Source organism: Schistocerca gregaria, chromosome 1 (assembly GCF_023897955.1).
Source record: "Schistocerca gregaria isolate iqSchGreg1 chromosome 1, iqSchGreg1.2, whole genome shotgun sequence".
Classification (NCBI taxonomy): Eukaryota; Metazoa; Arthropoda; class Insecta; order Orthoptera; family Acrididae; genus Schistocerca; species Schistocerca gregaria.
In genome coordinates, this window is record NC_064920.1 from 458,373,875 (window position 1) to 458,399,864 (window position 25,990).

The window sequence follows — 25,990 nt, forward strand, 5'->3', positions numbered from 1 at the left end:
CTGATCGATGAAGTTCTTACGCAAGTAATATTATTTCACAAGAAATATGAAATGTATTTCCCGTGCGTGGGTGTGAAATTTCTTATCAGTGATTTCCTGTTTTTTAAGCGAACGCTGTAATTTACTACTTGTGTACCTGATTCATTGTTAGAGGCATCGTATTACATTATGGGGCAATTAACTAATTGGAGGAAGTGTGAACAAAAAAGAGATGCTCGAAGCAAATGTAGTTAAGACTAATAAGGTTAAATTATTTAGTGAAAACGAATTGTATTTTATTCTTTCCTTAACTCTTCACCTGCACTGCGTTAAACAACATTAACAGTGCGAATGTTGTGGCCGAAATGGTAAGAAACCAAACGCTTTCAGTGTTTTCGGTGTACGTTCTCTAGTCCAGAGGGCGAATCATATAATCATTACGACTGCTGTTAGATCGCCTCTGACCGTTTATTAATGGTATTAGTCCAGTGGCTGTTTCAACCCTGTCTCACGCGTCAAGGCGCGTGTAGCGGCTAAGTGTGTTTTACAGGTGTGGCAATGGCGAGAATTGCTACGAGTCCGCTGATACCCAGTTAGTACTTAGTCGTCCAGATCGAAAATTCGGTCTCAGGTGTCACATTTCTGTAGGAGAAAACGGATTCCTGCCACGAAGGTCCGAGTTGTATGTCGTGGACAACAGCATCAGGAAGGTCGAACTCAAGGAACGTTTTCATTTTGCATAGAGAAAGCACTTCCAGTATATTTGTCGTGCCACCTATAGAAAACAATGAAAATTGAAATTATGAAAAGTGGTAATGTGTTGATATATTTATGCACATTTGCAATTATTTGTCTTCGTTTATGTCAGAAGTTGGTTACTCGTGAACCGTCCCACGAAAACCAGGTATCTGAGTGAGGGAAGTGATGGAAGCTCAGAAATCATCTGAGCAAATAAAAAAAACTCAAATTAAATGAATAATTATGTCACACATTAACCATTACATCTAATGATAAAAAGCAATCCAACAATTTCAGTGTATAATAGGACGGGGCACAAGAGCTATTCGTTTGGTAAAATAAGCGAACTAGGAGCACCTTAGCGCCTGCCGTCCTTACCGGTCGTGTTTGTTGTTAGGAACTACCTATTGTTATATTGTGGTAAAGTACAGCGGAGAACAGCGGTTGTTATGTGTGTGTGTGTGTAGCTACTAAGTATTTCCTTTTGTAATTTATAAGAATAAATATTGCCAAGATTTTTGAGAAATCTTTGCATTTATGGCTTATCTACACTCCAAACATAAGATTTAAACAGGAAAGCGTAAAAGATTTGAATGGAAAACCTTCTTGGAATCAAACGGGTTAATACCAACGCCCGACTCTTCGCAGATGACCTAGTTATCTCTCAGGCAGCAATGCCTGAAATATGCTGTACAAGTAGTGTCGGATCCTAGTAAGCTTCTAGAGTGGTGCAAAAACTGACAAATTGCTTTGAATATTCATAAATGTAAAAAAAATAATTGTGCTTCACCAAACGAAAAAAATGTACTATTCTATGACTGCAACATCAATGAGTCACAATTTGATTTCATTGAAATAACTGGATGTTACAGTTTGTATGCGTGTGAAGTAGGCTGATCACATGGGTTGAGTCGCAATAACGCATACATTTCCGCCCGTTAACATCCCATGTAATGTTAAAATTAGTCTTTTACCCCTGCATCTCTCATGAATGGACAGCGAGGGAGTTATAGTGGTTGCACTGTAACTCCTGCCAACAAACATATGATATCTGATCTTCTGATGCAAACACGTCACAACAAATACAAGTTGTAAATTCAATGAGCACCTTAGGCCACACACGACAGTTGGTGCTAATATCAATGCAAGGCAGAATGAGTATAAAAACATCTACTAGATCAAAATTAGAATACTTTGTACCATGATTAATCGAATGTAGCCCTTCCTATCCACAAAATAGTGAATGTATTATACGGAAGATGCTGGAACTTTAATGAAAAAATCAAAAGTTCTTAGTCGAACGGCAATACTCACATGGTGTTCAGTAGGTGTAACCCATGGAAGGCACGAGAATGGATGTTCCACAGCTGTCGCATGTTGTTGAGCACTCTGTGAACAAAAATTAAGGAAGCAGTGAGAATACGAATTCAGTATTTCGAAGAATTGTTTAGTGAAAAAGGCCCAGTAACTATTTCAGTTACGTTCGCAATCCCTCTTAGCGATCCGTTATGCTTTTTATTAGTAATTGAAATTATCGTTAACAGTCCATTCCTGCAGTGGATATTGTTCTGGTCTTCAGTCGGAAGACTGGTTTGATTCAGGTATCCATGCTACTGTATGCTGTGGAACCTCTTCATCTCCGCAAGCAGCTGACACCTACGTCCTTTTCAATCTGCTTACTGTATTCATCTCTTGGTGTCCCCACATGATTTTTACCCGCCGTACTACTCTTCAATACTAAACTAGTCATCACTTTATGTCTCAGAATGTAGTCTATCAACCGACTCCTTCTTACAGTCAAATTGCGCCACAGATTTTTCTCCCCAATTTTGTTTAGTACCTTCTCATCAGTTAGCGCTATCTAGCCATCTAATCTTCAGTATTCGTCTATAGAACCACATTTCAGAAACTTCTATTCTCTTCTTTTCTAAATTGTTTATCATCTATGTTTCACATCCATACATGGTTATATTCTATACAAATACATTCAGAGAAGGGTTTGAAATACTTAATTGTATATTCTATGTTATCCAGTTTCTCTTTTTGAGAGACGCTTTCCTTTGCCATTGTTAGTCTACATTTTACATCGGATACACAGAGAGAGGAAATACACCAATAAGCCGAAACATTGTGATCACTGCCCATTCGCGATTGAATGCTGTCTCATGGAGCTGTAGACACGTGAAGCGGCAAGCAAGCATACAAGCGGACCAGAGACGAATAGGGAATCATTCTATTGACGATATGGGCCACAAATGAGGAACTCCAGTGATACAAGAGACTTTGGCAAAGGGCAGATTCTCAGTGCCCGGCGCCATGGAACGAGCATCTCGGAAACGCTTAAGCTGGTCGACTGTTGGTGCGATATCTATGGAAAGTGGTTGAAGAACGGTGAAACTACGAGCAGGTGACTAGGTGTCGGACATCCACGACGTATCACAGAATATGGAATATGGAGGGTTGCACACTTTTTAACGTAGGATAGGCGGCGATCTGAGCGACGAGTACAGTATTGCTGGTGCTGTCACAAGTTGCTGGGCGCACAATGTTGAACGTTGGGATCCGCAGCGTACGACCTCTACGTGTTCCCATGTTGACCCAAACGCAGAGCGGCACGTGCACAGTGGACCAGTACTGTGGTATGGCGAACATGCACCAGGGGTTTCATGCGACCTGTGGTGATTATAGAAGGCACAAGGACAGCCGCGAACTACTTGTACATTGTTGTGAACCACCAGTATCTATTCAAGCATAATGTCTTCCACAAAGGAGAAGGCAAGGTCCAGCAGGATAACTGTCTGTGTCATAAGGCCTGAATCGTGATTTAGTGGTTCCAGAAGCAGTATAATTAGCTCCTCATGGCCATCAAAGTCGCGTGATCTGAATCTGATCCAACGCGTATGGAACGGCATCGGGAGCCGTCTCTATGCCCACAAGCAAGCGGCCGCGAACACCTCCGGAAACCTACCAAAGAATAGTACAATCCATGCCAGACAGAAACGCTATAGTATTGCTTGCCAAAGGTGGACCAACACGCAATTAAGCAGGTGCTCATAATTTTATTCACTGAACTATAAATTCATCTCTGATGTTTATTCGGATGTAGTCGTTAAAAGTTCATTAATTTTCGGCAAAGATACTTGCGATTTGCTGTCTGCTGCGGAGTTATCCATTCGTCTACCACTGCATCTTTTTACAATCCTCACTTAGCCTTCTGGCTTCTGCAAGGGGTTGTTAGTGGAAGAGCTCAGTTAAAGCGTGCCACGCCATCACTGTGTTCGTATCGCTCCTCGGGAAGCTCGGCATTGTCCCAAGCGACAGATGTCAAGCATGGCTAAGAAGGAGCTCACTATATTTACTTAACAAACTCTAGTTGCGGGTGTTTTGTCTACTTCTGCTCCTTTAATCATACATCACACATAAAATTATTGTAGGGGTACCTGCGTTTCATCATTTTCCATGGGGTGACCAGTATCTAAATATTACTCCGTAACAGCGGAGTCTTGATGATGGGTGCAGTTTATTTAGGCGTTTACTCTTGTGGCTCCTTAAATGCCAGTAAGATTTGTGAACGATGTTTCCGTCTGTTAAAATGTACTTTCTTACGTTCTGCATTTCCCAAGATTGTCCTTCGTGATGACATAAACTAAATTAAAAAGCGATCGATTTAGTAAAATTTACTTCCATTTGTTTCCTCCCTATTAGGAACACCTAGGCAGTGATAGAACTGCCGCTCTTCACCCACTGCATAGTAACAGTTACAATTTCACTACAAAAAAATTGATAAAGAAAATAGGCATTGGTTTTTGTGATAATATGATACCGATCTACATTATATGATGAGGACTCCAAGTAGTTGTTATTAAGGAAGTGTGAAGGACGAAGTTATTTGGAGAAGCATGAGGAATGCCTGTGTGGCAAGGAATTGGGATATAGATGAGTGGGATACCAAATGGACAAAAAGAGAGTATGCTGGGAACTTCAGCTGGTATGTGGTGGGCTGGTTGAGGTAGGTTATGGTTGAAAGAAAGTGTAAGTTTGAGGTGGTGAGATCAGGGCTGGGTGGGTAACGCGACTGAAATTCCAATGGGAAGGGCATTGAGAGTTTGGAGATGAAGGGTGTTGTAGCCCAGGTACAAACTAACAAATGGAAAGTCGGAATTAATTACAAGAAGATTTATTCTGAAAACAAGGTGAAACATAACGTAATCACTCGTATCCACATCAATAGCCAAAGTACAAGGCCCGTAAACACTGTCAAAGAAACAGCGTCGCGACTAAGAGGAGGCATACTACTTACTGCAGAATGCCCACCAGACGACTCCCCTTCCGTGCCTCGATGACGCAACTTACTCACACAGGGCACCATCCTGATTGGCTCCGTCGACTCCAACGGTATGATGGCTGCATCTCCTGTAGCGCCCCCTCTGTGATCACTTCGAAATACGACGCATTGCTGCCACTGAGGTGTTGATATACGGTACTCGAGAAGGTGGTGTGCTGCGTCTTCCGTGCGGCGACCGCGCTGTATGAAAGCACGTCACAGCAAAGGGAATGTGTGACGTATTCTTTGAGGCACGGCAGAAGGGTAGCTTTCTCAAGGATGGGGCATAATATAGGCTGTTGAAACTCAAGTTTATGAGAGATTTAGGAGAGGAATAGGTGCTCTACGTGTTTCTCTAAACTTCTCTTTTTCTCTTTCTTTCAGCTTCTGAATGGTGTCATGCTGCCCGCCACACGTTCTCTCCCTTCTCTCCTGTGTCAACATTTTTATACCGCAACTGCAGATGCACCCGAAGTCATCAGTTATTCGTTGGATGTTGTTTAATCGATGTTTCTTTTACAGTTTTTGCGATCTTCAGCTCTCTCTAGCGCCATGTACGATATACCTTGATGTTTTAACACTCAGTACATGTTCTTTGAGTCTGTTTCTTCTCCTTATCAGTGTCTGCCGGGTATGCTTCTCGCCACTGATACTGTGGAAAGCTTTTTTATTTCTTATCTTACCAGCCCCTCTAATTTTCATCATCCTTCTAAAGTACCAATTCTCCAACGCTTAGATTCTTTTCTCATTCTGTATTCCCGTACTCTATGATTTATTTAGATAGTATACTGTGTTGCAAACCTACATTTTTAGTGGTTTCTATCTCAAATCAAGCACTAGTTTGAAAGCAGTAGACCTCTCTTGGTCAACAAATAACTCTTTATTGGGGCTAATCTGCTTCTTATATCCTTCGTCCATAATGCATAATTTTTTTCCGAGGTAGCAGAATTCCTTCACTTCTGATGTTTTGGTGCAGCAAATTAAGGAGTTGCAGGAAACTGGTACGTGATGCCGTCTACATGTCATCTACATATCGAAAAACGCACAAGAAATAATAGATTGCTGACTCCAGGGCATTTTCTTCCAGTGCCTCCATAACCCATCGCCGCTCCACCTATATGTTCGTAGTAATTCCTGTTGAACAGAAAGTAGGTTGTTATAAGCACTTAATCAGACAGTTTCGTTAGAGCTTGCCCACACTTTCCCCCTTACGAGGCTTAGAGAGTCTCTTAGAAGTATCCTTGGAAAGAGACAGAGCATCCAAGTTCACCTTGAGGTCTTTCTTCTTGCCTCAGTCGGAAGTTCTGAAGCTGCTGGACGAAATGAGCTGTGTTATGAATGTGCTGGTGACATCTACTCACAATGGTCTCTACACTTTCTTCCACCATCTCTCACCCACTGCGTCAGGTCTGCTCTCAGAGATGCGTCACGGAGGTGCTGCAGACTGTTCAGAAAAGTGTGTGTGTGTGGGGGGGGGGGGGGGGGGGGTATTTAAAGGCAGTGCCTAGCAGAAGATAGTCAGTCGTCAGGAATGCTTGAACATGGCAACAAGTACGTTTGCCGGAATATCACGCCTTCTGGATGACGGAACTCAGCCGGAAACCCGAGAAATATTTAAAATCTTCCCACATCCGCAGAAGTTGAAACCACAAAGGAATAATCATGATATTGATAGGTGGATGAGTGTACGGATCTCGGAAGACACCATTCCTCGAGAATAAGGAGATAGCGTTACTTGGCAGATACAAAGCTACCTTGGACAAGGAAAGAAGGAAGTCAGTGTTCATTAAAGAGGAAAACCTTCTTGTGAGATTCGGATGGTATTTTCAAGCAGTACTGCAGCGACATCACACCAAATATCTGGGACAGGATAGACATAGCTTGGGACATTTTACGGTGGATACATGATCACAGACAATGTGTATAGTTTCAAATAAATAACACGCCCTATACTGAATTCCTGAAACACTTACAGCTAACTTGATTCGTCACACAACATAGTTATGTGAAATTATACAATTTTTTTTAATAAGCAGATCCAATAAAGAAGCCACCGTTTCGTGAATGTAAACCATTAACACTCACACTAGTAACTGCGCTCAAGTAATTTCCCAGATTCGGGCTACGAGACACAGTTCGGAGGGAAGGAGAATTTTACGATGGCACGCCGTCCTGCACGGCTGAAACTTCACAGTGGGGCACCTACCAGACTCAATGAGACGCCGGAGCCACTTCATAGGCCGTTGGCAAACCACCCTTGTTCCTGATTTTAAGGACGACCCTTCAGAAAGCCTTTCTACAGCAACACTGCTGGAGATGGAGGATAAACGTCCGGAGAAACCGAACTCAAAACAATGGTGACTCACTGTAGCCACCTGTGTTAAAACTCATATGAAAGAAAAAGCTATTTATCCCAGTATTACGTAGCAGAATTTAAACTCTGCTCTATGAAAGGAATGATGCCTGTTATAGGCTACAAAAATTCTAATGGGTGGAGTTATATCAAGTACGCACTCTCCGAGTGGCGAGAAAGGAAATGCGTCGATACTAGCTTTGACGTAGGGAAATTACAGACAAAGTCATTCACTCAATCTCTTGTACGAAATCGTCGAGTGTTTCAGCAAGGGGACTCGCGTCATGCTGAGAAGATTGCGAGAGTCATTATATGAACACTTGTTCAAAGACTCATCTTAACCCAAGGAGTTAAACTGCGAAGTCTCCTAGTACAGAGAATCGCATCCAGGCGCTCGCGCTACACCAGCAAGTGATATTCAATTGACACTCAGAAATGTCGTCGTCTCCATCTCTCCTAATTTTCGTACATTCAGTTATGACCTATAGTTAAACATGTTCAAGAATTTTAAGCTTCACTGAAGCAGCAACTCAAGATATCCGATTTAACAAAAAGAGCTGACCAGCCACTGTAGAGTGCTTTATTACCTAATGTCATTGAATTGTTTTAACTGGTTACTTCTTTTTGATTGTTCTTTACCGACCGCCATTCAATTTTAGGTATCAGCATTGTGCATTTTTGCATAATTGATATCTCTGGCCCCAATTGTATTCAATTTTTTTTGTATTTTTATTGACCCCCGGATACGGTCATCAACCGTCTTACCATTAAAGAACCACATAATAGTTAATAATTTCGCTTCATAGTTGTGAACACCCAATATCAATATTTTACCATCGTGTACGTAACTTTGCTAACATTGCTATGTCATATAGTCATACTTAGACTTAAAGTAAAGCCTGATGAAAAAAATCTAAAATTTTCATTTTTGCTAATATATAGTTATGCCTGAACCCATACACCAATTTCTGCAGTGCGGAGAGGCCGCACAATTTGAGGCGCTATGTCATGGACTGTGCGGCCTCTCCCACCGGACGTTCGATCGAGTCCCTAGGGCATCGGTACGTGTGTTGCTCTTAGCATAAGTTAGTTTAAGTAGTGCATAAGTCTACGGACCGATGACTTCAGCAGCCGCGCTGAGTGGCCGTGTGGTTTGAGGCGGCATGCACGGATTGGGCGGCCCCTCCCGCCGGAGGTTCGAGTCCTCCTTCAGGCATGGGTGTGTGTGTTGTTCTTAGAATAAGTTAGTTGAAGTAGTGAAGGACCGATGTCTGGACCGTTAGGAATTCACACACATTTCACACAATTTCACAATTCACACAATTTCTGTCAGCGATAACCTTTCCCCTACAGGGAGTGTAGTGGAATCGACATTGATATCGTTGTATGGTTACATCACTGTCTGTACTGCTGCTCTCTTCTGAAATCTGCTTGCGTGAGATGGTATCTTCCTACCGTGCAGGCCGTATATTCAACACCAAATTCCTAAAACACTCACAGAGCGTCCTTGTGCAACTGTAGTAGGAACACAGATCAGAACCAATCTTACACATGTTAGAAGTGGACGGTCATCCCGACCAACAATTCTCTGAATCTTTTCTTGCAAATGTGAGTAATTGTGTAGTGGATGGGCACACAGTTATGAAGACAAACTGAATTCCGGTGTTCTACCATTTGGAATCATCGTGTTGGCACGCCGCAGTCGGACCTCAATGCACAGCATACTGAGGACGAATACAACGACGAGAAAATCCGAGTCAATGACGTCGCCGCTGAGGTGGAAGATGTTGATGCTGAACTTAACTTGCCACCTGGACCAAATAGGGGTAAGTGTTAGTGTCATTGACTGATTGTGTGTTCTGTTACTTCTTTCCTCATACGAGGTAATTTACATTTTTAAAATACACATTTGTGGATACAAATGACACTTTGGTGGTGGTGGTGGGGGGGAGGGGGATGTTCGTATATTAGAAGCACGTACCATGGAAAAGTTGTGTCTATTTGCCATTGTTACGCGGTCTTACTAGGACTGAGCATCTCAGGAATAAGGTGACGGGGGGAGGGGGGGAAGGGGTAGAGTGGGAATTGGAGAATTATTGTTGTTTTTAAGCGGTTGACCATTTAAGATACCTCACACTATCAATATTTTTAAAAAAAGATGTTGTATAGGTCTGGCGTATTGGTGAAACCTGCTCTTTTTTCATATTAGGGGAATTTCATTGTTTCTTCGAAGCTCCAGATGCAGGAAAGCATATGGTGTCGAAAGAAGCTTAACTAGTGAAAATATTGGGTACTTTAACGGTGAACGACAAAGGCCTAAGTGCTTTTAACCAAAAACGTAAGGGAAAAATATTACAGACAAAAAACTGCCAGACGCTACTGGTTTTTGGTGTCATCCCAAGTTAGTACAGATTTACCGCCGCCGAAAACGTAGGTCCATAACTAAAGTCCCCCTACATACAGGACACGAATAGTTGAGAAAGTTTAAACAGTTTGTAAGGATGAGTATACCTGCTGTTTAGACGATCCATATCCTGTCAATCGATACCGTAAGGTTGATAGGAGCACGTGGTGGCGTAGAGCGGAGTTCCAAAGTCCCACACAGAACGTTTCACTCACGTTTCATTCAGCTCGCTGCAACTCGGAAGGCATTCGACGCACATAGATGGAACTGCCATCGGTGCCTTCCGGAAGAATTGCACTACGTTTTCAGTTTAATCTTATTTGCGGCAACAAATTTGAAAACGAAATATGGAAAGTTTGCGAAAATCAATTTACCGAGGACGTTGGCGAATTTTCGACTTGCGGGAAATATTTTTCCTATTCAATTTAGGTGAACACATTATGCAAACTAGATCTTTGGAATACATTGTATTTCCGTCTACTTCAAACCAGAACTCGGTCGGAGTTCTCTAACGCGAGGTAATTTCAGGTAAATGAGCTACGTTCGCGAGTCAAATCCTCAGCTGTCACCCGTTTGGTTTCAATCAGAGAAAGTGAGCGATAGGTTTGTAATTAGCCCGTTATTATGATTTTACGAACTTTCCGCTTACATAACAATACATATGCATGTTCATCGTGGTGAGGAAACTTACCAATTTGGAAGAAAGAAGAAAAGTGATAACAAAGTACACTACTGTAGTATTACAACAATGTATAACAATTGTAATGCTAACAAGGAGAGGAATTCTGATTCCTTCGATTAAGACAAATTCCTGAGGTCGGCTTGAATCGGATTCAGTTGCTGATAATAGCCTCCTTATTAATACATAATGCTTACGAAAATGTAATTTTACTACACAGATACGTAAGCCACACATGCAAATCGCTCAACTGAATCCGCTTGTTCTCTGTGATGGTAATGGAAATACTCTAATGACATTACTCTCGCCATTATTACTGGTAAATGAAATAATACTGCCATTAGCCATATTTAACGTTGAATTATTTCTCGTGACGCTTTTTTAAAAAATAGCTATGTCCTGCCTTGATTCTTCCGCGATACACCAGACGTATTTCTTCCATTCTTCAGATGTGACTTTTTAGCTAGCTTGATGCCGACTGCCTCGACCGTATATAACTTTTTTCTCTCATTTGTAATATAACTTTTAAATTGGCTCCAAATCCATTCTGTTGAGTTGAAATAGCAGTGACAGGGAGGCAGTTTAAAGCTTGTATGCCACTATGTTTCTACCAGCTCGGCGATTCCCTGTATGGGGAACTGTGGCTTATGGAGAGATCTTGGCTCCATAAGCTCTACGTTTTTAAATATATCTCTTAGACATTTTCGCGAAGAATCCAATCATATTCTTCTTTACTTTGTCATGTTAGCACCGTCTTAGCAACAACAGAATGATTGGAAATATTATCAATTGTTGCCAGAGTAGGCACTACAACATGACTAACTTTAAGCAGTGTAAATAACTGTGTAATCAAGCCGTCGCCTAATCTTATTAGGTTTCACTTGTTAGCAGCGATTAATTTCGAGCCAAATGAATGTAGTTAAATTTAGTATCAACGCAAAAGCAATAATACTGTACTCATGCTCGTCATTTACCTTTTTCAAAAAAAAAAAAGGAATGGGTGTGAAATCTTACGGGACTTAACTGCTAAGGTCATCAGTACCTAAGCTTACACACTACTTAACCTAAATTATCCTAAGGACAAACACACACACCCATGCCCGAGGGAGGACTCGAACCTCCGCCGGGACCAGCCGCTATCTTTTTTCAAACATGCAAACATCAAGATCAATAAAATTAAATGAACATCAAATTTCTTCAATAATATGTATGCATGTACCCCGAAATGCATTCATTTACCCGGAATGCGCTGACCCACCCACGCTATACGATTCCAGTTATAATGGAACGAAAGAGACCCAAACGCGTCTACACGAGCTGTCAAATTCGATTATCACGTGGGCTGCGATTATCGGCTAATCGGAACAATTCACACTTACTATGGGTTAGCACGTACGGCGTAGCGTGGGCTGCTAATCCGTTCATTATGCACAATTATTTATTTACTGTGCGAGAAATCAAAATTTGCAAAACTTGGCATATGTAATGAATGAAAGGGAGCAGAAATGACTAATATTTTACGAAACAGCGTAAAAATTATGAGGAGGAATGTAGAGCAAACACTACGTTAAATATGTTGGTTGCTGTTACAGCGACAGTGCTGTATTAGGCCTAGTAATTAGAATCTTATGTTTACTACATTTATTTTGCAACTGAGAGCGTGAATGCATTTAACAGCGTATCTCAAAATTACCCGCGTAGGTGTACTTCACCTCTTTGCAGGATTCCGAGGCGGCCGGTGTGGCCGAGCGGTTCTAGGAGCTTCAGTTTGGAACCACGTGACCGCTACGGTCACAGGTTCGAATCCTGCCTCGGGCATGGATGTGTGTGATGTCATTAGGTTAGTTAGGTTTAAGTAGTTCTAAGTTCTAGGGTGCTGATAACCTCAGATGTTAAGTTCCATAGTGCTCAGAGCCGCTTAAACCATTTGAAGGATTCTGAGATAGTGTACTAATAACGACGCGCGGTACTGGTATATGGTGATTCTCAGACGTTTTAAGGCTGTTGCATATAGTGGTAGGCCTCCGATACTGTCACAGCTGTCGTCGTGAGAGTGTTGTTCCAAGGTGTGCACAATATGAAGTACGCTGGACTGGGAATGTCTGCCTATATATTGTCCTTCTCCATGGCACGCGCGAAACAGTTTCAGATCAGTGACTGTCACAACACATTTTCCAGTGAAGTCATATGACAGAACAGTAATCGAAATGTGCAAACGTAGTGAAGTGAACACGTATTGTTTCACCGGTGACCCGCTGACTTGGATCTTTTATGCATGTAAAAGCTGACTTACTTTATGTACGTATAAACTTGAGCATACATTTCACAAGTTACTTAATATTACCATCGTCTTTGTGCTGTTCACTCCATACGGTGCGCATATTGATATAATGTTTGTTCCGTGTCTTTATGCACGAAAACCAATACGCCACACTTCAACAATCAGCGTCCCTTATCACCATCCAACCACTCGATTTTTCAGTTTCGACTGGCTAGTAAAAACGATATACAAAAATAATATGAAACATTTATGTTTCTGTACTATGTGAATGTAGTTACAAAACGAATAAGACAAAGTAATACACGAAAAATTATTTATACAGTATCCCTAGAACGATACCTGTGCAGCGAGTAGCGCCCAAACCATTTCACTCGACTGCTCTAGTACACGAACGCCCTGGCGAAGAGAGTGACTTCAAACACTCCCATTGAATGATAAGTTACTAACTCACGTGTGACATTCTTCAGCATTACATAAAGCCTAGTTTACACAACGAGACTAGGTTGCAGGCAACAAAGCTACCGGCAACTGCGCATGCGCACCGCATGTTTGCCCAACTCTGGTGAAGCTAATCACTTTCGGCATGTTCCAACTTTGGTGACACTAGTTGCATGAGTTTTGAGGTTATGTGTGTTATGAGAGTAGACAAACAGAAATATGAATTACGGAAAGGAGAATAATGTTTGCTTTTTTGGATATCTGTGCTTTTCGTAGGTTTTTTTGGGAGTTCAGTGATGCTGGTTACAAAACTAAGCAACATGTTGCTGCTCCTGAGATGGTTACGTGCGATCTGAGCTGCAGAGCCAAATTTATTGGGTTAGGAGCACATATAAATCTGAATTACAAGACTAAAATTTCATCGTTCGAGTTGGCCAACTGTTTCTTAAGGAATATTGTTCACAGGAGGGAAGGCTACACAAATAAAGAAGCTGCATTCTTTACTCAGTATTCGTCTATTTGAAACGCCACAGCAGTGATCCCCATTCACATACGTTATAATTCTGAAATATTGACTGTAGAGATCTATCTTCAAGAGAGTAGTTTACAAACCATTCCCTTTTTAATGCAGCCTTTTTAGGATAATTATTGCAGATAATGTTAATAATTGTTACTGTTAATGTTAATAATTATTGGTGCTCATAAAAAAGTGTCTTCATCAACTAAAACCGCATCTTATAATTTGCCGAGTGTTATCGATTGTAATGCACGCAATGTGATATGTAATTTCAGTTCTGGCAACAGTGCTAAGTGCACTACAATAAATTTACTTCTTATCGCATAATTAATTCTACTTAAAAGAAACGGGAACAATTCTGGTGACATTCTAAGATAACTGAATAAAATTCTTGGGTCTTCAATATTAAATTATTTCAGCAAGGATGCTGGGCAACTCCAACGTTTCTTATTTTTTTTTCTTATGCAGCGATTCCACGTAACTAGATTTAACTCCACCACAACTCGTGCAACGTGCAGCCAACAAAACTTGCATTTCGGACGCGACTCGGCGACCCTCAAACGACGAAACTGAAGATTATATTGGTGGCGCTGTGTGTACAGTCAAACACGAAACCATTTGCGTGTAACTCATTCCACCCTACGAGTGGCGCAACCCAATGTTGTCGAGAAAAGTACGCTTAAAGCACAATAAAGAATAGCAGTAACGGATAAAATATTCAACCCGAAACTGTAATGAACAAATGCTTAGCGGACGACGAAGGCTCCCAAATCACAGTAAGCCGCTAGAAACTACAGCACATTGCAGATAGGAAGTATTGCGATGTGGAGAAGTGTGGGAGGCGCAAGTTGCTACGTGTCATTTCAGTATTAATCGGATGTCCAATAATGTCATATCTTTTCTCTCGAGCTGTTACACGTGAGCGAGCAACGATGTACTAAGCTGTATTGCAGGGTTAGGTATCATCTTTGGTGTGCGCGTAGGCAATAGAAGATAGTGGTTAGCTGTGTTTAAATGAGGAAGCAGTTGTAATGTTATGGTTCGAGGTAAAGTCTCAATTTATCGATGTGTTTAATTAAAAGAGTCATGTAATGGTAACTGATCTCAGAAGGAGGAAGTGTAATAGAATCTTTTATTTACCTGAAAGGAATTATAATGTAATTTTTCTGAACTCACTCTTGCATTACTGAAGCGCCATTTTTCACCTACATTTCTCTTACAATTTTTAATTTATCATGGTCTTTTCAAAAGCAGAAAAGGAATCAGGTCTGCTGTAAAAATACTTCGATTTGCAACTAACAGATCACTTTTTGCACCTCAGAACTGTTTCTGTGTAGATATGGTAACCTGCAGCTTTAGCATAGCGGTGCGCAAGCCAGAGCAGTACTGCAACGCGTTATGGAGATTTGCGCAGAATAGAGGTAAGGACTAAATATTTTGATGTTTTTTAAATTCAGTCATGGCCACCTTATGTCATTCAGAGACAGTCAGATTTATCTTTGTTTGTATCAGTCTTAGTTCTGGGATCTGTAATCAGTTTTGCAAAACTAATTATCATAGGTTTTATGTCAAAGTTCATTATTCAGGCGGGTTTAAGCTGTTCAATATTCTTGAAGTCAGATGAGTTACTTTACCAGTATTAAAGGCTTTCCTTCTCATTACGATTCATTTTTACTTCTGCACAGCTCTTTATTATTCAAAGCAGAGAACGTGAGTCTTATGTTTCTTATTTGAAGAAAACCTTTAAGGTGGTTGCCGTGGCTGCAGGTGTTGTCAGGTTGGTTGAAGAGTTCGAATTATCACGAATTAACAACTCCAGGGACAAGAGAGAGGGATATAGTAATAACTGCATGTGACTAAATTGCGGAGTGTAAATCTTTCAACTGGAAGCCACTTTGCCGACTTGCGTGTCCCTAACTTTACCCAGTTATCTAACAGGGGGAAGGGGACTTCAGTTTAACGTGGAATCTGAACCACGTGTCGTTGCAGGCGACTTCTTACATCGTTCTCATTTGAAAGCTAAATGGAAGGCGAACTAAAAAATTCCACGCCCCGTTCGGGGTTCCATCCCGTGACCTCTCGTCGGCGTGAACGAGTGTCAGGGCTATGAGCACGGTGGCCCGAGGACTTTAGGCAACCGGCTAATGCCAGCAGGGCCCACCGCGCGTAACGGTCCCGGTAAATGTCAGGCGACAAAACGCCGCCGGCGGGCAGGGGCAGCCGGTGTGACCTCCACCGGGTCACACTCGACAAGCAAGTGTTCCCGTCAGAAGCGTCGTTAGGAAACCTATGCCTAGGGTTGCCACCGGTACTTTATAGTCAAGTAGTGTATGCCATTTCGGGCAGTTCTCTAGACATTATGAAGAACCAAGTACGTGAGAATACTTTATTTCACATAAACAGATTTTTTCAAGTATTATTTTTACGTAAATGATTGATAGACGACAAAAGCTGACCGTAATTTTGTGTGTAACTGATCGGTTGAGTAAATCAACCATGAATTGGGTACTCCTTTTTGAATGCAACCCAAAACCCAACCTCAAATGTCCATACGATTGTCAATGTGAAAGATAGAGTGGACAGTTAGTGAGGACCTGTCAGTTTCATATTTTTTGCAACTGCTAAATGTAAGTACCGAGTCTGCTACGCTTTGTGAAGTAAGGAAGCATCTCCGTGCGAATTATTTATTTCACGAAAAGTTAGCCGACGGTTACCAAAGTACTGCTTGTTATTTACAGGCACTAGTCGCAACATATCGAACTCTTACGGGACGATGGCTACCAATTCAGCCACGTATTACATGTGACACTATTGCAGCGTGACAAAACCTTGTGCTCTATGTTACAGTTTGTTTTGTCTGAGAGGCATTGCGGACAATACAGTTGGATTATTCGGTTCAATTGCTTTATGTAATATTGAATCAAGGATAAAGACCACTTTAGTAAACTGATTACACCTACAAAACGTAATACACTACTGAACATTACAATTGCTACACCAAGAAGAAATGCAGATGATAAACGGGTATTCATTGGACATATATAGTCTACTAGAACTGACATATCATTACATTTTCACGCAATTTGGGTGCATAAATCAATTTGGATGGCTTGTACAGCAACGGCTGCCCATGCAGCTTCAACACGATACCACAGTTCATAAAGAGTAGTGACTGGCGTCTTGTGACGAGCCAGTTGCTCGGCCACCATTGACCAGACGTTTTCAATTGGTGAGAGATCTTGAGAATAAGCTGGTCAGGATAGCAGTCGAACATTTTCTGTATCCAGAAAGGCTCGCACAGGCGGTCGTGCATTACCCTGTTGAAATGTAGGGTTTCGCAGGGATCGCATAGAGGGTAGAGCCACGGGTTGTAACACATCTAAAATGTAACGTCCACTGTTCAAAGTGCCGTCAATGCAAACAAGGGGTGACCGAGACGTGTAACCAATGGCACCTGATACCATCACGCCGGGTGTCACGCCAGTATGGCGATGACGAATACACGCTTCCAATGTGCATTCACCGCGATGTCGCCAAACACGGATGCGACCATGATGATGCTCTAAATAGAACCTCGATTCATCCAAAAAATGACTTTTTGCCATTCGTGCACCCAGGTTCGTCGTTGAGTATACCGTCGCAGGCGCTCCTGTCTGTGATGCAGAGTCAATGGTAACCGCAGCCATGGTCTCCGATCTGATAGTCCATGCTGCTGCAAACGTCGTCGAACTGTTCGTGCAGATGGTTGTTGTCTTGCAAAAGTCGCCATCTGTTGACTCAGGGATCGAGACGTGGCTGCACGATCCGTTACAGCCCTGCGGATAAGATGCCTGTCATCTGGACTGCTAGGGATTCGAGGCCGTTAGGATCCAGCACTGCGTTCATTATGACCTTCCTGAGCCCACCGATTCCATATTCTGGTAAAAGTCATTGGATCTCGACCAACGCGAGTAGCAATGTCGCGATACGATAAACCGCAATCGTGGTAGGCTACAATCCGATCTTTATCAAAGTCGGGAACATGATGGTACGCATTCCTCCTCCTTACATGAGGCATCACAACAACGTTTCACCAGGCAACGCCGGTCAACTGCTGTTTGTGAATGAGAAATCGGTTGGAAACTTTCCTCATGTCAGCACGTTGTAGGTGTCGCCACCGGCGCCAACCTTGTGTGAATGCTCTGAAAAGCTAACCATATGCATATCACAGCATCTTCTTCCTGTCGGTTAAATTTCGCGTCTGCTGCACTTCATCTTCGTGGTGTAGCAATTTTAATGGCCAGTAGTGTATTAATCGCAATTGCAATAGGAACATGTATTGCCCCAGTAAAATGGGCCAAAAAGTTTGATGTGACGTTACAGAAGACAAAACGACTGCAGAAGTACAGACGTTTATGGGAATTTGAATGTGATGCATGGTTATCCACCAAAAGAGCGTAATGGAAAATTCATGTGATGTAGAGTTACAATTGCTTCGCCTGCAGTCGACAGGTGAATGGAAAAATCTTCTGTGCATGCTTGTGTTGTTTGCACGTGTTTGTATGTTTTGTAATGGTACTGATGCCTGGTTGGAATTGTTGTTGATGGTGGGTGAGGTGAACAGTTTATTCTTAGTATTATGATATTAAGCAACAACTGCAAACAAAAATATCAACTTAATTCAGCAACGAGAAACAAATCTAAATTTCTTGAGACATTTCTAGACTCTGCATCTAAAATTTCATCTTAAAGTGCTCATAATGTTATTGCAACTGTACTCGCCTCAACATACCACATACCACACTGTAAAATATAATTTGTCCCACTGCACTATACACTCTGCGGTAAAAGTGCATAAAGTTATGTATGTTAATCCATTTACAGCTTTCAGTATTCGTTTGGCTAGAACTAAAATCGAGGCATGTTTATCACAGAAGTTTTGTGGTTCATCTGTTATTCCGAATGGAACTGATATCCAAATACACGTAATTTATTTTACTGCTTATAAACTGGTGCATCTAAGAAGGAAAAAAAACTGTTTATTTAAGTGGTGCATTATTTTCCAGCCACAAATGGCAATCAAAATAAGTAATTAACTTTTATGAAAATAACGATGCGTCTACTGATTGTTTATTTCAAGCGATTCAAAAATCAGTATAATAATAACAATTATCTTTTCATAATGTGTCTGGGCTAAGTTCTGACAGCATAACTGCTAATTTTGGGTTAACCATTATTTATTTACAAATATGGGGCTATGGGAAGTTTGGGACCACATTTGTCTTAAGTGAAATTGACAAACACACGTAGTGCGTAACTGTCTGATAATGAATAACTGCATACGACACGCTGATTGGAATTTTGAAAACTTATAATCATTTATCCCACTCTGGACGTTGTACACGTCGTCTAGGGTTAACATATTCGACTATTAATCGAAACGTCCTTGATCCTGGGCTCGAGCCTCACCATTGTTTAAGTCTGAATAAAAATCAGCAATGGCGGCCTAAGACTTCCGGCCTTGCCAAAGTGGGAGGAGAAGCGGAGAGATGTTCATGGCACATTTTTGCCCTTAAAGTGGTTTAACTGCCCCTAAAACTCGGAAGCGTAAGTAATGATGAACGGCATCAGAATACGGAAGGCAATGGAAACGATTGCTTTAAAGACGCGTGATGTGTATTCATAAAACAAGTGTTCTGTAACTGAAAGAGTGTCATCATGTTCTCTCCAATGCCAAAAGATTTCGAATCAGTCTCCCATTCTAAGAGAGCGCCGCCAAAAGCGAGTTACCCATCAGAAAAACATTGGATAACCGACGAAAGGGTAACATACTACGATTTCCAGCGTAGACTGTCCGAAGTTTTAACGTGGCTGGGAAGCAATAATATATGGAACTGGGAACACGAAGGTGCAATCTAGATACAGAGGAGGTCAGTGAAGTGAAATGGAAGGAAGATGAGGATTTCTGGTCACATGAACGTTGAGTAATATCGACAACAGCAATAATTTGTATGATTTTTGTAAGAATTGTTATGAATAGGAAGGTAGGGCAGAGACTGAGTTACTGCGAACAGTAGAGTGACAGGGTTGTTCTCATCAGAATAAACAGCAAACCAACAACGACAACTGTAGTTCCGTTATACATGCCGACGTCTCAAGCAGAAAATGAAGAGACAGAGCTGGAATATGAAGATATTGATGGGGTATGGGTAATATCGTCACGTATGAATTAATCGAGGCGCTGTGCATTATGAGGAATGGCAAATGACTTGGTTTGTAGCGCACTAATACTGAATCGCCACACGCCAAGTATTCATCTCGTAGAATCGGGTGTAATACCGGTGGTCCGCCTCTTCCCAACACGATATTTCGACGTCTTAACTCGGTGTCCTCATCACGTGTTCATTGAGACTGGTTGACGACATGACCTTGTCCCATATTTATGCCTGGGAGTTGTGTGGCGCTCCCTATGCCGTCCGCCCCCACTGTGACCATTTCTGGTATCAGTCTCTAGGCACTCCATCTACGGTCCGCGAACGCGGTGAGTTTCTCTCGTGGCCGAGGCATTCTCCTGGCCTTCTGAACCCGGTATGCGCCTGTGAGATGCGCTTTCTGCGGCATCCGGCTGCTATTGGAGCTGCATATTATGATGGCCATACTCCAAAGAGCTTACCGCTGCCTGGTATCGCGTACGCCGTTCTGTTCCGTTACTTACGCCCTTGGACGTCTGTAGCCCATTCCTGGAGGAGGGATCTTTCTTCCGTTGTTTCTGTAGTAGTTCCAAAGCAGGATTCCACGTAGTACTAATCTGATGTCCTGCTTCCCGGTTGATCAAGTTCTCCGCCATCTTGTTTTCAATCGATTCATTAGTGACACTAGTCCCGAATAGGGGGGTTTGTGCCAGGATCCTGGTTTTGTCATAATCCATGGTGCGCTCAAGGTCCAGACAATGTTCTGCTATTGCAGATTTAGTTACCTGTCGTAGCCTGGTATATCTGTGGTGTTCTTTACATTTTATTTCCACTGTTCCGGTAATTTGACCGATGTAAGACATCCCACATTCACACGGTGTATGGCAGACACCAGGTTTCCTTAACCTCAAATCGTTCTTGACAGTTCCAAGGAGAGTCCTTATCTTGTTAGGTGGGCAGAACACGCTCTTGATATTGCGTTTCTTCAAGATTCTGCTGATCATGGCAGATATAGGCCCAGTATGTGGTAGAAAGGCTACTTTCTTGGTCTCTTCTTCCTGCTCCTCTCCTGTTGCCTCAGGTCGTCTGGTGGGATGAAGGGCTTTGCGGATGTCCCTGGTGGAGTATCGGTTGTCTGTGAACGCTCTTTGTGGATATTCTAATTCCGCTGTCAGGCTGTCTGGATCAGTGAGTGTTTTGGCTTGGTGTATGAGTGTTCTCAGCACTCCATGCTTCTGTGCTGGGTAATGGAAGCTGTCAGCCTGTAGATATAAGCCAGTGCGTGTTGCTTTTCCTGTACACAGTGTGGCCTGAGGTGCCGTGTGCCTTCTTCTTTACCCACACACCGAGGAATGGGAGCTGACCATTACTCTCTAGTTTCATGGTGTACTTGATGTTGGGGCTCTTATGTTAGGATGGTCTAGGAACTCATCCAGTCTTCTCTTGTAGTGTGGCCAGATGACGAACGTGTCATCAACGTATCTGAAGAAACACGTCGGCTGGTAGGCAGCAGTTGTAAGTGCCTAATCCTCGAACTTCTCCATAAACAGATTCGCCACTACTGGAGAGCTACCCATGGCACTCCTTCAGTCTGCTCATAAAATTGGTACGTTATAGAGTTGGCATGTAACTAAGTACTCATCATTCAAGATCAATGGAAGTTATCCCCAACCCAGCTGGTTGGTGTAAGTTATCTTCCCTTCTTGCTCTTACAGCTCTATAAATCGGTAAGGAATTTTCTACAAATTACTTCGCAGACACTTGGTAACGAAACTCTGCAGTACCTGGACTTGCTTTCAGGAGGAGCGGTAGTCAAATCACTATGCGGTCATCCAGATTTATGTTGTATGTACTATCACTAATTCGCTTAAGCTGAATGCTTAGATTGGTGTTTAGAAATGGACATGGCTGATCTCCTTTCTCGATCTGTAGCGGCACGAAATTGCTCTGTTTATGATGTCATCACGAACAGGACGCTGAATACTACATTCGCTTTCTTTTTTCATACTCAAATACTTCAGAGGCCATTCTTATCTAGATTTCAGCCGAATTATGCACATAATTTCAAATAAATCGTTTAACTTGAGTTAAGTGAGTTCACTACTCTGTATGTGCTATAGTAATCATGCATTGCTATTCTATAAAGCCATCACTTCCGTTCCACTACTAGGGGTACCCAAAAGAAAGCGAACAAATTGTTTGGTGGGCAGAGCTTTCGTGGAACCACGTTTTGTCGCTAGAAGCTCATAGAGCAAATATTTCAGAGGCAGTAAGTCGGGCCCCGTCGCTGAGGAAAGTCAGGACAAGTTTCTGCAGAGTTCACAGCGACCACTGCGTTGTGTTATTATCGTTTTTGCAATGAACTATTTTCGTGAACAGTGTGTGGCGGCGAAATTCTGAGTTTTGCATAAACTCTTGAATTGTTAAAGATGGCATGCAAGGACTATACTATGGGGAAAACTCAAGTTTTTGAGTAATTTTCCTGTTTCAAAATGGTGAAATATCGGTCGATGACAATCCTCTTTCTGGTCGTCCTTCAACAATTTTTGGACGTCATCTGAACTGATTTACGGCTAGGGTGCTTAAGCAACGAAGCTGATCCACGAGAAATCTATATGCATCGATGAAGACGAGGTCACTACGCACGGCGAACAGTCTCGAAAAGGGGAAGGAAATCGGCCATGTCCATTTGAACAAACATTCTATGTATTAACCTTAACTGACTTAAGGAAACAACATAAAACGAGACTCAGGACGGCTAGATGGTGATTTGGTCTACCGTTCATGTAAATACGAGCTGTAATGGGGCAAAATTGTTGCACTAACATTTATTTCAGTACTCCGATTTTGTCGTAATATTATCATAGTACACGGTAGGAAACTGGTACTCATTATAAATATCGTGTAGAGCTCCTGAGAGCACGCAAAAGTGCCGCAACACGACATGGCATGGACTCGACTATTATCTGAAGTTGTGCTAGAGATAATTGACACCACGAATCCTGCAGGGCTGTCCATAAATCCGTAAAGTACGAGAGGGTGAAAATCTGTTCTGAACATCACGTTCCAAGGCATCCCAGATAAGCTCAATTATGTTCAGGTGTGGGGAGTTTGGTGGCCGGAGGAAGTGTTTCAACTCAGAAGAGTGTTTCTGGAGCTACTCTGTACGAATTCTCGACGTATGGGGTGTCGCATTGTCCTGCTGGAATTGCCTAAGTCCGTCGGAATGCACAATGAATATGGATGGATGCAGGTGATAAGACAGGATGCTTACGTACGTGCCACCAATAAGAGTCGTATCTAGACGTATCAGGGGTCCCATATCACTCCAACTACACACACCTCACAGCTATTACAGAGCCTCCACTAGCTGAACAGTCTGTTGCTGACATGAAGGGTCCATGGATTCATGAGGTTGTCTCCTTACCTGTACATGACACTTTGAAACGAGATTCGTCCCACAAGGCAACATGTTTCTGTCATCAACAGTGGAATGTCGGTGTTGACGGGCCAAGGCGAGGCGTAAGACAATGTATCGCTCAGTCATCAAGGGTACACAAGTGTGGTCTCGGTTCCGAAAGCCCTTATCGATGATGTTTCGCTGAATGATTAGCACGTTGAAACTTGCTGACGGTCCTGCAGTGAAATTTGCAGCAATTTGCGGAAGGGTTCCAGTTTTGTCACGCTGAACGATCCTCTTCGGTCGTCGTTCGTCCCGTTCTTGCTGGGTTTTTTTCCGGGCGCAGCGATGTCGGAGATTTGAGGTTTTAACGGATTCCTGGTATTCATGGTACACTCGTGAAATGGTCATACGGGATAACCCCACTTCATCGCTAATTCGAAGATGCTGTGTCCCGTCGCTCGTGCACCGACTATAACACCACGTTCAAACTCACTTATGTCTTGGTAACCTACCATTGTAGCAGCAGTAAAATATTTAACAACTGCGCCACACACTTGTTGGCTTATATAGGCTTTGCAGACCGCAGTTGCTTACATATCTCTGTATTTAAATAGGCATGCCTGTACCTGTTTCTTTGTGACTTCAGCGTGTTTCACTTCATCTCCTAAGCCACCGGACTGATTTCACTCAAACCTTGTACACTTCTTACTTAACGTCCAGAAAGAATTGCTGTATGTGTTAGAACCATCTATCTATGACGGGGGTGGGGATCGGCATGAAAAAGTAGTGTAGCCAACGACGTACGACTGTCAGAATTTATTCATCTAGTATTTGAGAATCAGAGCATCTAGTGATCTGCAATCTTTACACGTAGTCCCTAACTCTTTTTTTTTCTTTTGAGTCATCAGTCTTGTGACTGGTTGGATGCTCCCGCCACTGATTTCTCCCATGTGGTCATGTCTTCATCTCAGAGTAGCACTTGCAAGCTACTCCCTCAGTTATCTGCAGGATATATTTCAATTTCTGTCTTCGATTACAGTTTTTTCCATTTACAGCTCCCTCTACTACCATGGAAGACAGTCTCTGATGTCTTAACAGATGTGCTATCATGCTCTCCCTTCTCCTTGTCATTGTTTTACACATATTCCTTTCCTTTCCGATTCTGAGCAGAAAACCCTCATTCCTTACCTTGTCAGTTCACCTAATTTTCAACATTCGTCTGAGACATTTTCAAGCTGAAAACCCCACAAAATTATAAAAGGAAAAACCAGTTTTTCGGTTAGTACATTTGCACTGTTGAAGCAGTAAAATTTCCGCATGAAGCACGACGCTTTAATTATTCACTCCTTTACTAACGACCGTATTCGTGACACATTTTGCAGACTGTGTTCACTTATACCACTGAATTTACCAGCAACATTATTTCATTGTACAGCACTTGGTGAAGGAGATATGACTTCATAAAGACTGAGATGCGTGAAAAACTGCCTCATCGTACATGACATTTAAATTTATTACCTCTTTGCTACTAATTGTATCCATAACTCACTTCGCACACAGTGTCCACATATCCTGCTGAACGTATCCACAAAAATATGTCGTAAGATGCATACTTCATGAGCTATGAAGTAAAATACTGAGGAGCTGCATCATGCATGACGTTTTAATCCACTTCTTCCTTACTAATAACTGTAATCACAACAGATCGGGCAGACAATATCCAAGTATATCAGTGGATGACCCATGAAAGTTATACAATAGTACGACACGTAGTTCAGGAGATTTGACACCATAAAGATTGAGCTGCGTGAAAATGAAACTGCAGTACGAAATTTGTTAGAGATACAAGTAAAAAATAGTGCAAATACCTTTGAAAGAAGTTAAATATATGTGAAATATATTTGAAATGTGAGTACAAGAGAAAAGCTAGACGTAAAAAGCTCGTGCTAAACCCATAGAACGTTTTCATTCAAATTCAGTACACGTATTAGTTACAATCTGGAAAGAAATACTGTGGGAGTAAGAATCACTAGCCTCTATTGAGCTGAGTGTGATAACGTGGAGAAAGAAACGGTGAGGAAGGGTTGAAAAAAAAGAAAGAGGAGGAGGAGATTGACAGACAGGAGGAAGTTGGAGAAGGACTAATTAATAAAAGACTGCAACAACGCCGGGTATCCAGCAAGTTTTACTGTATTCTACACCAAATTTTAAATTTCCTTAAAAAAAACGTGTATAATATTGAATGTAACGCAAAGAAAATTCCAGACTATGCCTTTATAGTAAGCCACATTTTCTATTAAAATTTCAACATTGTAGATTCACATTTCAGCGGATGTAAGATTTCTATACAACATCGAAAACTTGCAAACTGTTAAAGGTAACTCTAAAAAACTATTACACAACTTTTTTAATATCGAAAACATATGCTACTAAATTTCCAAACTGTTATTTTTAAATTGCAGTGGATGTATAGCTTCTGTAAAACGTGGATTTTTGTGGAATATCTGGATCTGATGATGTTCAGGCCCAAAGTTTACACGTTTCTGAACCATTTTAGTAAATGCGGCTGGAGGCAGAAAGCTCTTGACCGAAATTATGACATACTGGAAACCAAAATTATGATGAATCCCAAATGACAAAGAGTGAAAAATGGTTTTAGAGAAATTAAAATATTATAATTCAATTTTTTGCATGGCGTTTCGTG

At 41.9% G+C, this 25,990-nt stretch overlaps 1 protein-coding gene across 1 annotated transcript in view; it reads right to left on the minus strand.

The window, feature by feature from the left end:
- Positions 1 to 25,990, minus strand: part of LOC126353813 (uncharacterized) — a 328,822-nt gene that overhangs the window by 274,204 nt on the left and 28,628 nt on the right. The window contains exon 2 of the mRNA XM_050002966.1: positions 2,032 to 2,106. Coding sequence (XP_049858923.1) covers positions 2,032 to 2,106 — 75 coding nt within the window. The remainder of the gene's footprint in view (positions 1 to 2,031; positions 2,107 to 25,990) is intronic.